We start from the raw sequence: 17,877 nt of genomic DNA, 5'->3' as shown, positions 1-17,877 counted from the left end.
ATGCCTGAATACCCTTTATGTAAAATTTCAAGTGTTTAAACCAAAAATTAGCTGAATAGTTTGCTAGACACCTTAAAAAGGTAAAATCTTTTGAACTTTGACCCCTTGACAGTCAATTTTTCGGTCAAAAACCGAATGAAAGGCTTGCCCTATGTCTGAATATACTTTATGTAAAATTTCAAATGTTCAGACCAAAAATTGGTTGAGAGGTCAAATTTTTTTTAAAAACTTTCTCCCCAATTTTGACCCCTTAACATTTGTCTTGGGCTCAAATCCAGTTAAAAAGTTTGATCCATGACCAAGGAACCTGCATCTAAAATTTCAAGTGTTTAGATCCAAAATTGACGGAGGAGTTTAGTAGAGTTTTCATAGGTTAAATCGTTGAACTTTGACCCCTTGACAGCCAAATTTTTGTCTGAAAACCGATTAAAAATATTTTCCCCAAATCTTCATACCCTTTATGTCAAATCTCGAGTTTGTAGATTGAAAATCGACAGAGGAGTTTGGTAGAGAAATGTAGACACACAGACAATTTAACTTTTATAGATATATAGATAAGTTCATATAATCATATTTATATATCTCAAACTGCCTCCACATTTTATATAATTATATATATATATATATATATATATATATATATATATATATATATATATATATATATATATTTTTGTTGATGGTGTGGGCAGGAAATCGTTAATAGACCTGACCCATTTTTTTTTTTTTTTAACAAACAGATCTGTAGATCCTGTTTTATAGCAAATTAAACGGACGAGAAGATTCTCTGGAAAAGTCATCTCTTACGTCTAAGCGAGCGCACTCACACCACACGCTCCCTGCACCATTCTCGGCCGATAAATAGACGGGATTGCCGAGGGCTACCGGAAAAAAAAATACTGCTTTATTATGAAATACCGGAAAGTTTCATTGAAAATACATAAGGATAGAACACTTCCGGTTGAGAATGCGATTTTAATATCTATAATATTCATAAATTAACCTTAGATTTTTTTTTTTTGGGGGGGGGCAATTCACCCTTGTCCGTTCGCACTTTTCTTAACTACGCCTTGGAATTTTGAACAAACATGATACGAGTAAAGAAGAAAAAAAGTAACAGAACGGATTTTCCGGGAAAACTCCGGTTGTCGCCCCTAGGGGTGCCTTTCGGATTAAAATGGCTAAAATTGACATTTTTGTGCTTAAAAAAAAAAAAAATTGATGCCTTGGATTTTTAAACTTTCTGAAAATTTGTAACTAACTGATTTCTATATAATTTTGTTTGTCTATATTTCACTATAACTCTTGGGTGTGCCCCAGGGGCTCTTTTAGGGCTAATAAAAACACTCCATTTTTGGGACTATTTTACCATATTTGTCCAAAATTTTCTGTGTATGTCTATTTAGCAGTTTTGCATGGTGCTGAACAGAAATTTAAATGTTAAGGCCTTGGGTCTAAATGGCAGGGAGGGGGAATGATGGACATATTTCTTTTTTTTTTTGCTTGGTGCAGAACTCAAATTTACATATGTTAAGGTCTAAAACTCCATGGTTTGTTCATTTTCACCAGGATTTGACGTTCCTTGGGGACTTTTGGGTCTAAGTGGAGGGGGGTGGGTGCTGAACTTAGTCATTTTTTATGCCTCGTTCACTGAGCACTCACGGGGTATCATGCATGCTTCATTTGGAGTCACCACTTATCAAGGTCTGAAGGCCATTCGAGGGTTAATGAATATAGGTAGTAGTGTTATCACTAATGGTGTAAATTGGATAGACTGATTATTTACAAAGATAGCTTAAGAATTTGTTTACATTGGATTTGAAGGCTACCATTTTATATTTAACAGAGAAACAGTCATCAGAACAATGTTCGAAAGGTGAGCAGTTCTGGGAAAGAAACTTTGTTCATGGAATATGCATTTAGATTTAGCCACAGATAGAAAGTGGGAGAAGTCATAGTTGAGCGTTTTTGTGAAAGTTTAGCAAGAGAGACCATAGATTGGACTACGGTCGAGCACTTGCTGTGAAAATAGCGATAGAGCAGACTTTTAGATTCGAGCTTTAAAAAGTAAATGGTTCGAATTAGTTACTCTTTACTTCCGTTAGTTTCGGTATGTTCCTTTCGTCACTTAAGCAAATGTTTCACATAAAGGTGTTAACGCAAAGTATTTTTCAACCAATGAAAAGCGTTTCTATCTTTTAAAAAAGTAACACGTCTACGTGAATATAGTAAGCCAGGACTCTACGGACAAACTCATCCTTAGTTGACCTTTGACAACTAAATATTTTCGTTTACTAGCCAGATAAAAAAGTTACATGATTTTTAGAATATGACATCTCCGTTCTGCGGCGAGTATGTACATCATAAAGAGTTTTGTGTTTTTTTTTAATAAGTGTAATTCTAAATATACAATTTATGTTGATACTAATTTCTTCAGATGTTTTTTTTTTTAAAACAACCTTCGTAAAAAAAAGGAACATTTTTCTATTAAACTTTTATTGTTTAAATAATTTAACTTTGTTAGTTTTATTAAAAAAAAAAAAAGTTGAAGATATTTGACTCAGTAATGAGCCTTAGAAGATTGTCAGTGAAAGAAATGCAATCGCCAAAAGAGAAGCCATTATTTCTAGTCGCCACTTTGAAAAATCACCCGCAAATGCGACTGTTTCACTCGCAATGTAGAGCCCTGTAAAGCCGACGCGAAATTAGAAACTTCTATAAAACTTATAAAATTTGTAGAAAATAGACCCAGATAAAGCATAGAGCCACTTGATGTATAGAAGAAACAAGAACGAAAGATTTTTACTATACAGATTCGAAAAAGTTATTTAAAAAGAAAAAATTATATATATATATATATATATATATATATATATATATATATATATATATATATATATATATATATATTTAACATTCCGTGCTGGTAGAAGTAAATACTAGCCTGACCTTTTCTTGTCGATATATTTCACGCTGGAGTGGGAGGGAGGAAGAGGTGTAGGTTCTTGTTCACCGAAATTAAGAGCGGAAAAACACAAAAAAGACGAATAAAAATATTTTGAAAGGAAAAAGGGGAAAATTCTTTGTTGAAATAACTTCCGTTCTTACCACGATATATTTTTCTCACATCACAAAAAAAAAAAAAATAAATAAATAAATAAAATTGAAAAATGCGGTGACGAGAGTGGGTGGCGGTCAGATACGGAAAACTAAGTATAGGTTTTGGAATTTTTCAAATGATAGCAGGCCGCTCGGCATTGTCCGGTCGTAAAATACGCTAAATATATTTTAATGCAGATTTCGTATTAATTATATTATATTGGACCCAATATATAGTAATGATTAAAAAAAAGTTAAAAAGGAAAAAAAAGAAAAAAGAAAAAAAAAGAAAAAAAAAGAAAAAAAAAGAAAAAAAAAGAAGAAAAAAAAAGAAAAAAAAGAAAGAAAAAAAGAAAAAAGAAAGAAAAAAGAAAGAAAAAAGAAAGAAAAAAGAAAGAAAAAAGAAAGAAAAAAGAAAGAAAAAAGAAAGAAAAAAGAAAGAAAGAAAAAAGAAAGAAAAAAGAAAGAAAAAAGAAAAAAAAAGAAAAAAAAGAAAAAAAAAAGACTTGTGCGCCACTACCGAGAGTCGAAACCAAAACGTTTAACTTACGATTTACTTTTTCCTTTGACGTTAAAGCCTGAGCTATGAAGACATGTTTGCTGCAAGGCTAAAAATTGAAACATGGACCAATAGCTATTAAGTTACGCATGATTATTCGTAATGCCATCGTTCGAATTCCATTTCTTTAATTTTCACTTTTGCACCGATTTCCCCCGGCTAAAACCCAAGTATAAAGTTTCGCATGAGTTCGAATACCCTATATATTAAGTTTCATGTATGCAGACCAAAAACTGACAAGAGTTTTGTAGGCAAAAATTGTTAAAAAAAAACCATACGCATACATAAATATTTATAGAAAGAGGTTTGTGTTTTACTATAACCTTTTTACGCAAATATTACACAAGTATAAATCATGTAGAATATCTGCATCAATATAATTACACGTAATAGATGATCAGACTATAAGAAAACCGAAAAAAAAAATAAATAAAAATAAAAAAAATAATGGGGAATGAAAATGAATGTTTAAAAGAATAGGAAAACTAGTTCTGTCTTTTGCAGATGAATGCAATTACACGACCCATATATAACAAAGTTGTATTTTCTTTTTAAAATAGAAAACAGGGGTTTTAATCTGAATATCAATACACAAAACAGAAAGCAAACAAAAACAAATTTTATATATATATATATATATATATATATATATATATATATATATATAAACGACCCGTTGGGTCAGTATGTCATATTAGCTATGGGATTCATGTACGAGTGACACTTGTGACGTAAAGAAAATAGTTTTTTTTTTGACATAAACATTTCTATGAAAGTATATTAAAATGAAAAAAGAATATAGATTGATTTCTATGAGTCGTTCTGTTTATTATAATTGATTATTTAAAAAATAAAAATAATTAGTTACTGAATGGTTGGTCATACTTGTAGGTAAATGTGCACTGAACAGATACCATAATACTTATAGTTAAATTCAAATTTTGATATATCTGCTTTTTTTTTTTTTTTTTTTTTTACATCGTTCATTTCTGTATTATGTTTAAGTTATTTTAAACCCTCTTCCCATGTTAAATAATAACTTCGAAATAACGTTAATATTTCAGTACGCATGCGCAACCGGATGTAAACCGGAAAGTGGGTTAAATACATCGTTACAATATATATACGTTATATATATATATATATATATATATATATATATATACGCACACATACAGGGTGACCAAAAAAAAAAAAAAACGGGTCCCAACTCTAATTAGGCCCCGTTTTTTAGTGTTTTGTCCGAATGAAATGAAACTTTGGTCATAACTAATTTATTATATTCAAAACATCACATCAAAACACTAGGGTCTTTGGCCTTTTTTTCTCCGTCCTACAGCATATGTTCTAGATGGCCTCTATTTAGCTTTTGTTTTTTTTGGGTCACCCTGTATATATATATATATATATTAGTTGAAAATGTGTCGGCCAATAGAAACATCTTGAAATAAAAAATCTGTACTATAATTTGTTTTTGTGTTGATATTCATATTAAAAACCCGTTTTTTTATTTATTTAAAAATAAAATGCATTGATTAAGTGACGGCTCAACAAGAACTTATTTAGATTAGTTTTGAAAACGATCATGTTATTGTTTGCTAGGAATTAGCCTCGCAGGATTGTGTTTCACAGGCGGACAATTCTAGGGGGAAAAAAAACTTGGCTCATGGAATTTTCGGATAGTTTTAGGCATTGATAAAGAGTAAGGGGAATTATTGAAAATTGTAGCTAGACTAGTATTTGTTGCGAATTTTTTGCAGAGGATGGACTATAGATTAAAGCTCAGTCGAGCGCCTGCCGTGAAAATAAGGATAAAGCGGAGATAGACTCGTAATGTTTCTATGAACAACAGGAAGTAAAAAAAACAAAAAAAACGCAAGATTTCGTCCATTAAATTTCGAAAGTACCGTTTCTAATTTTGGATGTTATTCCCAGCACGTTTCGGCTGATATAACCTTCGACCTTCTTCAGTTGCATCTCATCAAACGGAAAGGACGGGTTTTCGATGGAACACTTAACAGCTTCCATCCGGTAATGACTAACACAGCAAGAGCAAACTACCCCCCCCCGTGGATTAAATAAAAGGTTATGTTTTGAATTGTGTACAGATAAAAGAGTTTGACAAGACATCTGAAGATTAGAGGTTACAGCGGCTGAAACGTTGAGATCATCCAGGATGAAAACATGAAGCTGAATATGCAAAATAGATGAGCTTTTTTTTCTTATGTTGGGGGGGGGCACACTCTAGTGGAATGGGGACAAAATTGGATCGTCTCATTCAATGCTGCCGAGACTAAGCTCGTTTCCTTCAATAATTACAAGAAACCTTCTCAAGCACCAATAGCAATGGCCCAAAACACCCTATCTGAAAGTTATTCTTTTAAATCCTCGGTCTAACGTTCAAAGGGAACATGAGTTGGAACGGATACATTGAGAGCATTGCTAAGGCTGCTGCAAAGAAGGTGCCCCCCTCTCTCTCTACCATGCTAGAAAGCTACTTACGTCTGAAAGTATCTTGTACCTCTATAAGGCCACCATTCGTCCATGTATGGAGTATTGTTGTCACATTTGGGCTACTTGTCTCCCTTCTGGACAGGGTTTAAAAGAGTCGCCAACCTCATAGGTCATGAACTGTCATCTAAGCTTCAACCTCTCTCACATCGACGAAATGTCGCATCTCTCTGCCTGTTGTACAAGTATTTTAATGATAAATGCTCTGACGAACTACAAACACTTGTGCCCCACCCCGACGTAAATACCCCCGACAAACATCTAAATCTCACCCCTACACAGAGATCCCTAGGTGTAAGAAAGCCTTCTATTCCAATAGTTTCTTTCCCAGAACTGAGACTTTGGAACTCCCTTCCGGGATTCTGCTTTCCCAAATGTACTGACATGCAGAAGTTCAATGTGAACAGACATCTTGCTGCTCGTCTCCTTTCATAATGCCCCGGCAACTTATGTCCCCGATAGTAACCCCTACTTCAAAGTATCACTTTGCCTTGTTTGGGGTGAAAGTTGGAAAAAAAACAAAAACAAAAAAAAAAAACTTTTTGCGTTTTGTTAAAAAAGTAGGTTCTCATTTTTGGCGCTAAACAGAAATCGCAGATGATATATTACACTTAAATAAACCAGACGAGAAAAAAAAAAACATCTGGCAAATATACACGGTGAACAAAGTGCAATCACAATTAAAATAATTGCACACTAGGGACCTGTGGAAATTCCACGAGAGACATGTAATATACTGATGTTGGCATTCTGTAGATGTTTAGTGTAAATGGAGACGCTCTGATAGTGTAGCCTTTTTGTTAAAACCGCAAAAGCATTTATCTAAGCTAGCAGGGACGCTCGGTATAACCCGGTCGTAAAGTACGCTTAAATATGATATATACGAATTCTGCAAGAATTAAAATCTTATAAAGTAAATGTTTTATCGATTTTTTTAAATATGTTATAAAGTTGTTTTAAAAAAAGTGCAAAATCTATATAATTATAAAACTCAAATGACCTTGTAACGGGTGTTGTAACCCAACATCCGGTTTATGACTTCCGGTTGCGCATGCATACATAAATAATCAACGCGACAATAAAAAGTATTGTTTTACTGTGTATATTTTCAGCATTCCAATTGTTTTATTTTTCGCGTTTAAATTAAAAGATATCAAAATTTGAATTTAACTAAGTATTATGGTATCGGTTCAGTGCACATCTAGCAGTATCAGAATTTTTGTAGGAATTTTTGACACCCCTAACACGAAACTGCGAATACAATATAAAAATCTCGTAATTTCTCTGTTAAAAGTGGGTTATTTATTTTCTTTATGGATTATACTTCCAAAATAAACTATTACAGTTGTTTTAAAAGTAATAAAAATATTTTTATTTTTTTTTTAAAACAGTAATGAATTTTCCGAACTCAATATTTTTCAATTTTTAAACTCAATATTTTTAAATTTTTAAATTTTAAAAATCTATCAAAATTTTTCTATTGATTCTATTTTTACGATATTTTCAGGGTCAATGTGAAATTTTATGTTCTTTCCAATAAACCGAATATAATATTTTAGACAAACGTTTTTTTTAAATTCACGCCCCCCCATTTTCACGCCCCCCCCCATTTTGAAATGTCTATTAAAAAGTAAATAATTAATTTATGTTTAATAGGTTTATATATCACAAATTGAAGAGAAAAGGTCAATAAATAATATATTCAAATTTAAAACAACAAAAAAATCAGTTTTTTAGAAATTTACCTGTAAAGTCCGAAGTTTAAAACCTTATTTTATAAGAACACATTTTTTCTTTTTGTCTTTTTTTTTTTTTTTTAATGAAACCTTGGTCCTTGCTCCTTTAATTGAAAAAAAAATTAGGGCTTGAATTACATTTTTCGAGGAGTTATAAGCTTGGAAAGATGGGGTGGAATTATTCACTATTTTCACGAAATTTCTGACACTGCTAGTGCACATCTACCTATAAGCATGGCAAATCACTTACACTTCAATGGCTGTAAGTTTTTTTTCTTCAAAATAAATAATTATAAACAGAACGACCCATAGAAATCTATAATCTTTTTTCATTTTAATATACTTTCATAGAAATGTTTGTTATGTCACAAAAAAGCTATTGAGACTAGACGAATTATTGTACTGGAATGTGGTTAGAACAAGAGACGAGAAAGGTTAACTTGTCGATTGGGGAGAGGGAAATTGGTATTCTTTACTCTTTGAAAGGGAGAGATGTATCTTTATTGAACATGCATATTACAGAATTTAAGCGTTAGCCTCAGAAAGCCGCTCCTAGATTGCTAATAACTCACTGAAGCATTTTTTTTTTAAATAGGGTTAGTCTCAGTAATTGAAACAGATTTTCCAACTTCCAACTAACGTAGAGAATTTAAAAGAATTCAGATTTTTTTTTCGACGATGTCATCCAACAAAGGAGCATTTGGCGGACCTGTACGAGAGTGCCCTCCCCCTAAAAATTCGTGTTTTTCATCATTTTAAGCCCCCCCCCCCTCTCCCCGGACGATTGTCAGATTACAGACTTAAGTGCCATATTAGCAGAAAAAAAAAATTAATGACTTAAGGGGTTCACTTTCTCCTTATAACGTCCTAATCACGTGATACGTCGGTGAAGAAATGAACAACAAGTCAAGAAGCAATATAATAGAACATTACAACGAGAAAGTGTACCCCCTTAAAAGCCATTCATTTTTTTTTGGGGGGGGGGGGTTGTATTACTGTACACTATGGACTGCCAAAATCCACAAAATTACCCCACCTTATATGTAACGCGATGTAACTTTATATTAATATTATCAGTATAACTTTTGTACCATTTAAAAGAAGGACAAAATAAACCAGTAAAATTTTTTTAGTTTTTTTCATCGAACGAAAATAATGAAATTGCGAGACGAAAATCGTATTTATATAATTGGCGCTTTAAAATAATGTTCCCATGTTGTAGACATTCCGAACGTGAAAACATACCCGTGTTTAATAAATCTAGCAAAAACCAACTAATCGTCAGATTTTCTTGAAATTTTCGATACTTATCCATTTTAGAATGAAATTACATATAGAATGCAGTTTCCGTAAAATATATGAGGGGAAATATTTTTTGAGTGCGTGCCCCCCCCCCCATTTATTTTTTCGAAATTTGAACAAAATATTTAAATTTATCGAAATTTCTATTTATTATGAAACATAGGAGTTCAAATAAGTAAAAAATATTTATTTTTTAAGTTTAAATACACGTATTGAATAAAAATTTACCTTGAAGTTGCAATTAAAAAAAAAATATAAATTTAATGTTTTTTTTTTAAATAGCGTTTTTTCGAATTAACATACTATAATCAGTTGAATTGCCAAGAAAAAGACTTCGTAAACATTAATTTTTAAAAGATTAAAACGATTAAAATTCCATCATTTCAAAATGTTCCGTTACAACAGATTTTAAATTGTGTTTAAATTTTTTAAATATTAATTTTTTTTTTACATAAACATGGCTCTTGTTAGCTATTTTATCGCCAGATTAAAACCGATTTGAAAATATTGCACAAATATTAAGCATTTTGTAGCCTCCCCCCTCATATTTTGTTCGTTTCTTTACCGAAAAAAAATATGGATGCCTGTAGGTAACCAGAACATTCAGTAAAACCGTATTTCATATTTAATATACAAATGTTTATATTATTAAGCATTAAACTGTAAATCTTAAAACATAATAAAATTATAATAAAGATTAATTATTAATCGCAGTTTGAAGATAAACAAAGGTTTTAAAAAAATCATTAAGTCGCTTCTGCTTTTCCATAGTTCGTATAGTTAACACAAGTCTGACGTCACGGGAACCTGCGCTCCGTTTTTCACATTGTTTTGGGGATACCTACTGTACACAGATTCGAAAAAAAATTGTCAAAAAACAAATAAATTTTATCAAAGGCAAGAGAAGTTACGGGTTTGTATTACTGTACACAGATTCGAAAAAGTTGTCAAAAAACAAATATATAACAAATAAATGTTATCAAAGGCAAGATAAGTTACTTTTCTACCAAACTGGATATAATTTGTGTTTTTATACAATTTAACATGTTTATTCAGCTTGAAAAGCATAGTGTTTACCGATGTATTGGAAAATTCAAAATGGCGGCCGACTCTCTCTTTAACACGGTAAGTTCGGAAAAAGGTGTAATAAATAATAAACTAGACAAAATACTGTTAGAAGTTCGCTCAATATATGTTACCGTGACATAACTTGACATATATTCGGTGTTTTTTTCATAGTATTTTGTCTAGTTTATTATTTATAACACTTTTTCCCCAAACTTACCGTGTTAAAGAGAGAGTCGGCCGCCATTTTGAATTTTCCAATACATCGGTAAACACTGTATGCTTTTCGAGCTGAATAAACATGTTAAATTGAATAAAAACACGAAAAATATATCCAGTTTGGTAGAAATGTAACTTATCTTGCCTTTGATAACATTTATTTGTTATATATTTGTTTTTTTTTTTGACAACTTTTTCGAATCTATGTGTACAGTAATACACACCCGAAGTTACTTTTCTACCTAACTGGATATGTTTTTAGTGTTTTTATTTAATGTAACATGCTTATTCAGCTCGAAAAACAGTGTTTACCGATGTATTGGAAAATTAAAAATGGCGCCCGACTCTCTTTGGCACGGCAAGTTTGGGAAAAGGAGTTACAGCACGAGTAGTTTGTGAGCAAAGAAATTGTGTAGACAAAGTCTTTGGTACTTATGCACATGTTACCGTGCTGAACTGTAGTGGAATGGGGTCAAAAAGGGATGATAACGTTCAATGCTGCCAAGACTTAAGAACCTTTTCTTTAATAATTACAAGAACCCTTCTCATACCTACAATAGCTATGGCTAAAGATACATTACCTGAAAGTACTTCGTTCAATCTCCGCAGCTTAACGTTCGCAAGGAACAGGAGTTGGAACGAGAGTATTGCCAAGGCTGCTGCAAAGAAAGTGGGCTCTCTCTACCGTGCTAGAAAATTACTTACGCCTGAAAGTATCCGGTACATCAACAAGGCCACCATTCGCCCATGTATGGAGTACTGTTGTCACATCTGGGCTGGTGAATCTGCTACTAGTTTCACCCCTGAACAGGGTTCAAAAGATCTGTCAACCCGATAGGTCCTGCTGAACTGTCTGGTAAGCTTCAACCCGTCCCATCGACGAAATGTTGCACCTGTATTTTAATTGTGGATGCTCCGACGAACGACAAGCCCTTGTCATATGGTAACATTTATTGGCCGTGTCGCTACCACCATTGTTTTATTTCTTACTTTGAAGTGATTATCGAGTCTTCAAAGACATCGCGGCCATCTTTTCCTGTTCTCCGGCAGCGTTCAACATTACTCGTTTTTCGAACCGAATAAATATTTTACATTAAATTAAAAAAGACTTTAATCGATCACCTATTTTAGAACCACTCGACATTTTTTTTTTGCGCAAATATAGCCTTCTTTTAAGCAGTTTGGCCTTTTTAAAATTTCGCTTGAAATTTGCCTTTACCGATTACGTATATAATAATTTTGAAGTATTTTTACAGGTAAGGTAACCAGTTAAGTATAATGAGGTTATACAAGAGTGCTCAATACCGAAGTAGAGCAAGGTATAATTTTATTTGTTTTTACATAAGCAGTAATATATTGCTACACAGTAACGAGCAGGTTTCGGTCAGCTAGTTTTTAGTAATTAGAGACCTCATCAGGCGGTCTAGCTTATATGAAAGCAAAGCTTTATCGCCCGAGGTCTCTAGTCCTATTTACAATGCCTCCCCACGGGACAGAGTTAGACACCAGGGTCGTTCTTTTTAACGTGGAGAAAAGGAACAAAAATAAAAATTGTCTCAGTCGTGAAGGATTTCTTCTCCACTGATAGAAGAAATTGAAGTGTAGCATCTGAAGAACAGATGCTACACTTTGATCTTGCCCAAGAGGAGGTCTCTAGTTACTAAAAATTAGATGACCGAAACATGCTCATGGCTGTGTAGCAAGACATTACTGCTTATGTAAAAAACAAATCTTCAAGTTTCGTCAGCCGACATTTTACAAAGGTTTTGTCCGGACGAACTTTTTCCGAATTTTATAATACGCAATCTTTCGTCACCCAACGTTTATAATTTTTAAATTAACAGGAAAATTCTTTGGTAAGCGTGTGCAGTTTTTAATACAATAAATCGATCCCCCTATTGGAACCAGTCGACGAGAACACGAATACCCCCTGCAATCTAAGTGCAATAATGGGTTTGTATTACTGTACACAGATTCGAAAAAGTTGTCAAAAAACAAATATATAACAAATAAATGTTATCAAAGGCAAGATAAGTTACTTTTCTACCTAACTGGATATATTTTTTGTGTTTTTATTCAGTGTAACATGTTTATTCAGCTCGAAAAACATGCAGTGTTTACCGATGTATTGGAAAATTCAAAATGGCACCCGACTCTCTCTCGGAGAGGGGAAGTTTGGGAAAAGGTATTATAAATAATAAACTAGACAAAATACTGTTAGAAGTTCGCTCAATATATGTTACCATGACATAAGTTGACATATATTCGGTTGGTTTTTAATAGTATTTTGTCTAGTTTATTATTTATAACATCTTTTCCCAAACTTACCGTGTTAAACAGACAGTCGGGCACCATTTTGAATTTTCCAATACATCGGTAAACACTACATATTTTTCGAGCTGAATAAACATGTTACATTGAATAAAAACACAAAAAATATATCCAGTTAGGTAGAAAAGTAACTTATCTTGCCTTTGATAACATTTGTTATATATTTGTTTGACAACTTTTTCGAATCTATGTGTACAGTTATACAAACCCGCAATAATTAAGGGTCAATATGCGCTAGCGTATCAACTAAAGATTTTTAAAAAGTTGATTTTTAGGGGTGTTCTGGTCTGTATTAGATATTGTTTTCACTGGTCGCCATGTTTGATTTCGCGCGTGCGGATTCAATTTTTGCAATTTAGATTGTAAATTTTTTTTTTTTTTTTTGTAAATTGGTAGATCAGTGTTCATTCGATAATAATCGGCTGTAAAAATTGGAAAAAAAAGGGAGGTACCAATTGTTACGTGAACCAATGTGTCGCCTCTCCGCCATTATTTCTTGGTGGTAGGAAAATGATACAGCATTTTACTTGCCTCTCCACGAGGGCAGAGTTTGATACTAAAAAGTCTTTTATGATACAGAAAATACAGTTCCCCCACAATGGGGAAGTTTCTTTTGGAACATAACTAAAAAATTACCTCAGTTTACAAAGATTTGTCGACTGAAGCCACAAAAATAACATTGAAAGCCATTCTTAACACGGGAAGGGGAGCTTGTTTTGTAACTATTCTGTGCTTCCATCTAACAATTCAATAAAGATATCGTGAAGCTTGAATTTAATCTGAAAAAAAAAGCTATTTTAAAAATAGCGCGGTGACAAAAGTGCACAAGTACCAAAAGTATGCATCAAAACAGATACTACACTTTGCCCTTAGCCATAAAAGACCCAAAGCAATCAGAATGTTCATATATAATACTGAATATTTTGAGGGGCGCACGTATGAAAGCGGTACCCCTCCAACGTTCTTTTCAATTTTTTTTTTATTATTATCGAATGGAATGGACACTAGTCTTCCAGATCATTAAAAAAAAAAACAAAAACAAAAAAAAAAAAATTCAAATATTTGTAGGAGGTGGTGTCAGTTTCTTATGCAACGTTCTAGTAAATATTTAGATATTGACTTAATTTTTTTAATCTGGTAGACTAGTGTCCATTAGATAATTATCCGCTAAAAAAAAAAAAAAAAAAAAAAAAAAAAAAAAAAAAATACAAAAGGTGGAGGTGGAGGGGGGGGGGTACCGCTTCCATACGTGCGGTGCGGCATTTTTGGTATTTCTGAAATCTACGGACCGTGTATATATATATATATATAATTTTAAATACTTAAGTTGAATTCGATTTTTACAGTATTTTTTCTTTATTAAATGGTAAACGTACGGAATGGTTAAAGCTCATTCATTGCCCATGTTAAGAATGGGTTTCTAACACACGCACAAAAAAAAAAAAAAAAAAAAAAAAAAATCAGCATGATCCGTAAACTGTAGAAACACTTATTTTTCTTTTTCCTTCATTTAAAAACAAGCACTTGGCAAACCAGAATAGGTGCTAGTGCAGAGAGTGATCCGCGCTATTTTTAAAATCGTATTTCCAAGTTTAAAGTTGTTTTTTATTCAATTGTTAAGGTTGAAGCATAGAATAGGTACAAAACACCCTCCCCATGTTAAGAATGGCTTTTTAAATAGCGTTATTACTTACGCCCGGATCACTCTCTGCACTAGTACCCCAGAAGAATATCAAACTCCAAGTCAGCAAGCAGCAAATGATGTTCGGTCAGATTTAGTTTCTAATATTAAAAACTTCCCGTTTTGCGAAGTGTATTCTTCTAGCTTGTCAAGTTTTCCACTGATTTTTTAAATTTATTTTGTTAGGTGAAAGCACAAAATTTCGAACTTTTCAGCGATGTTAAAATGCGCAAATGTGCTTTCTCTTCGTAAAGTTAAAAGGAATTTCGGCACTTGTGCAGAATACGGACCGGACTACTTTTCTTGGTGCTAATGCAGCCGCGCTATTTTTTTTAATCGTATTTCCACGTTTAATTAAAGTTTTTTTTTTTTTTTTAATTTTTTTTTATTCAATTGTAAGGTTAAAGTACAGAATAGGTATAAAACACCCTCCCCTCCCCATGTTAAGAATGGCTTTTTGAATAATAACGTTATTATTTCACCACGAATCACTCTCTGCAGGAGTACCCTTTTCTTTTAGATGGGATTTTCAAGTTTAAATTCAATTTTTACGCCATTCGTTTACTGAATAGTTAACAAAAAGCCCCACCCCACCTATTAAGGGGGTTTCTAACTAATAACGTTATTTCAGCACGGTCCGTATTCTGCATAAGTACCGACATAAAGCTCTCCCACCTATGTTAAGAATGACTTTCTGAAGTTGGTGCTAATGCACTTATTGATCCGCGCTATTCTTTTAAATAGTATTTTTCAAGTTTAATTAAAGTTTTATGATGTCTGTTTTTTTTTTTTTTTTTTTTTTTTTTTATTAAATAGTGACGTTAAAGTACAGGATAGCTACAAAACACCCTTCCCATGTTAAGAATGGCTTTCGAAATAACGTTATTATTTCAGCACGGATCAATAAGTGCATTAGTACCCTGAAGTTTCACGGGATGTTAAAATACACAAGTGCCCCCCCCCTTTTTTTGTAAAAAAGTTTTAGAAATTTTCAATTATATATAACACGACTTACCTAGGTATAGGGTGAGATTAACCGAATTGGGGTATTGTACATCGTGTTGCATAGTTTCACTTTGCCACCATGTCCAGTTGCCCTGTCCTTCGTAATCCGTCATGAGACTAGGCGAGTGATCATACTTGGGGTCCTTCGAATTACAGAAATGACACGATTTTGAAGCCCCTCTGACCCCTACTTGCAAACAGTACACCTGGGGCTGATGTAAGCCGCACACATTAGTCGCTTCGACCGGCAGCGAAAAGGCCGCGTTCACAAATTCCGGGGTACATTTCCTGGCCACCCCCCGATGGTCGTAGCAAGATTCGGCCCCATTCCCTCCGTCTCGGTTCGGAGTTCGGGGTAAGAGAGGTGACACGGGCGCGTAGTTGTCCGGGTGGCCCGGCGAGTTGTAGTCGTAATCGTAATACTGTCCGGCTCCGTACTGGCCATAATTCACCCCGTAGTTTTGTCCGGACGCTAGCAATAGAAGTCCACTGTCTGGTCCGAACGTGAGAGTCAACACAAAAAGGAATAGTCCAGCCTGGGTCCCCGACGAGAACAACGAGAATGGGAGGAACGACGACATGTTGCAGGCGCTCCTTCGACGACAGGTCTCTGCTCTCCGCAAGTCGCCACTAGTGTGGAGTACCCCGCCGCTACCACGACGACGACGACGATGATTACAGCTATGGGAAAGCTCGAGCGACGGGCACTTAACAGAAGGGGGTACTTGCTCGAGTTCTAGAAGAAGAAAGGGTTGTCTCTCTGCGAACCCCTCAAAATCAAGGGCTGCTCTTTTGTCAGGTCGAGGGGTATGAGGAGATAGTTGTTGGACTTTTTCTTTCTTTTCTAGATGAAGTCATAGTAGAAGAGAAAGCATACTTCTTTTTTTAAAAAAAAACTGGCCTACTAGCAACAAGTATACTACTACTACTACTACTACTACTACAACTATTGATACTACTACTACTACTACTACGAGACGACTATTAAATATGATAGTCGTTGTGTACACTTGTTTCATTCAAGCGAGCGAAGTCATATTTTTCTTTTCTTTCTTTTGTTTTTTTTTTTTTGGTTCGTTACTATTCGTTTTACGAAATTATTTTTCTTTCTTTCTTTCTTTCTTTCTTTCTTTTGGTGGACAAATTTTGCTACTCCTGCTTTTTGCATTGAATTATGGGATAGCAAAGTTGTATTCGGGTGGGGGAGGAGCGACTAGTGCGCGAATTGAAGTGAGTGGAGAGGAAGCAGGAGAGAGAGAGAGAGAGAGAGAGAGAGAGAGAGAGAGAGAGAGAGAGAGAGAGAATGAATGAATGAACAAAGGAATTAAAGCTACCAAGACTTTAAGAGAGGGAAGAAAAAAAAAAACAAAAAAAAAAACGAAAACCGATAAAATAAAAATAACTATCTTCTCACTTGCCCTCTCCCCCAACAACTCTGACTCTCTATCTCACTCTCTCCAAAACCCATACCCCTCTCTCTCTCTCTCTCTCTCTCTCTCTCTGTCCGGCCTACAAGTACGAAAGACATACCGAAGTCGACAACACCAAGTGCGAATACAGAAAACGAAGCCGGCCCACCTCGTGGCGAAAAGCTACAAGATCAGGCCGTCACATTTTTGTCCCAGTTCTAAGAGCCCCTTTCTGGGGGTGCAGAATGTTTCTCACATGAAAATGAATGACCATGCGTTCGCGTGTGGAGGCACGGGAATAGTGACACACAAAAATATATTAATTTATCCAATTAGTTCTGTCCGGATTTTAATTCTCTGAAATTAAATTGCACACACACACACACACAAACACACACACACACACACACACACACACACACACACACACACACACACACGTGTACATATATACAGTGTGTATATATGTGTGTGCAAGTATACATGTGCGTTTATAAGCATATATATGTGCGTGTATATGTATTTCTTCATATATATATATATATATATATATATATATATATATATATATATATACACACACACCTATATATATACGTGTGTGTGTATGTATATATATGTGTGTGTTGCTACCGATCCAGTCCTCCTGCACGACCTTATTCTTTTTTAATTGCGTGTATATATATATATATATATATATATATATATATATATATATATATATATATATATATATATATATATATATAATGTGTGTGTGTGTGTGTTTTTTTTTACAAGGGTGTCACCACTTATCAAGGCCCAGAGGCCACTCGAGGATAAGGGTTAATAGGTATACATTAGTCATTGTGATTTTAGCATAGTAAACAGTGGGAATTTTGAAACTTGGATTACTTAGGGGGACGATTCAATTAGAACTTGTTCACATTGGACTTTTTCTTTTTTTTTTTTTTCATAGGT

General features: G+C 33.9%; 1 protein-coding gene across 1 annotated transcript in view; it reads right to left on the bottom strand.

Annotated features, from left to right (window-relative positions):
* Window positions 1-16,692, bottom strand: part of LOC145268713 (laminin subunit gamma-1-like) — a 283,372-nt gene extending 266,680 nt beyond the window's left edge. Inside the window, exon 1 of the mRNA XM_080124256.1 lies at window positions 15,519-16,692. Coding sequence (XP_079980382.1) covers window positions 15,519-16,089 — 571 coding nt within the window. The 5' untranslated portion in view covers window positions 16,090-16,692. The remainder of the gene's footprint in view (window positions 1-15,518) is intronic.
* Between the last annotated feature and the right edge of the window lie 1,185 nt (window positions 16,693-17,877).

Source organism: Euprymna scolopes, chromosome 44 (genome assembly GCF_053919585.1).
Source record: "Euprymna scolopes isolate OS-2025 chromosome 44, ASM5391958v1, whole genome shotgun sequence".
Lineage (NCBI taxonomy): Eukaryota > Metazoa > Mollusca > Cephalopoda > Sepiida > Sepiolidae > Euprymna > Euprymna scolopes.
Note: the sequence above shows the minus strand (reverse complement) of the source record. Positions and strands in the feature narration are given on the sequence as shown.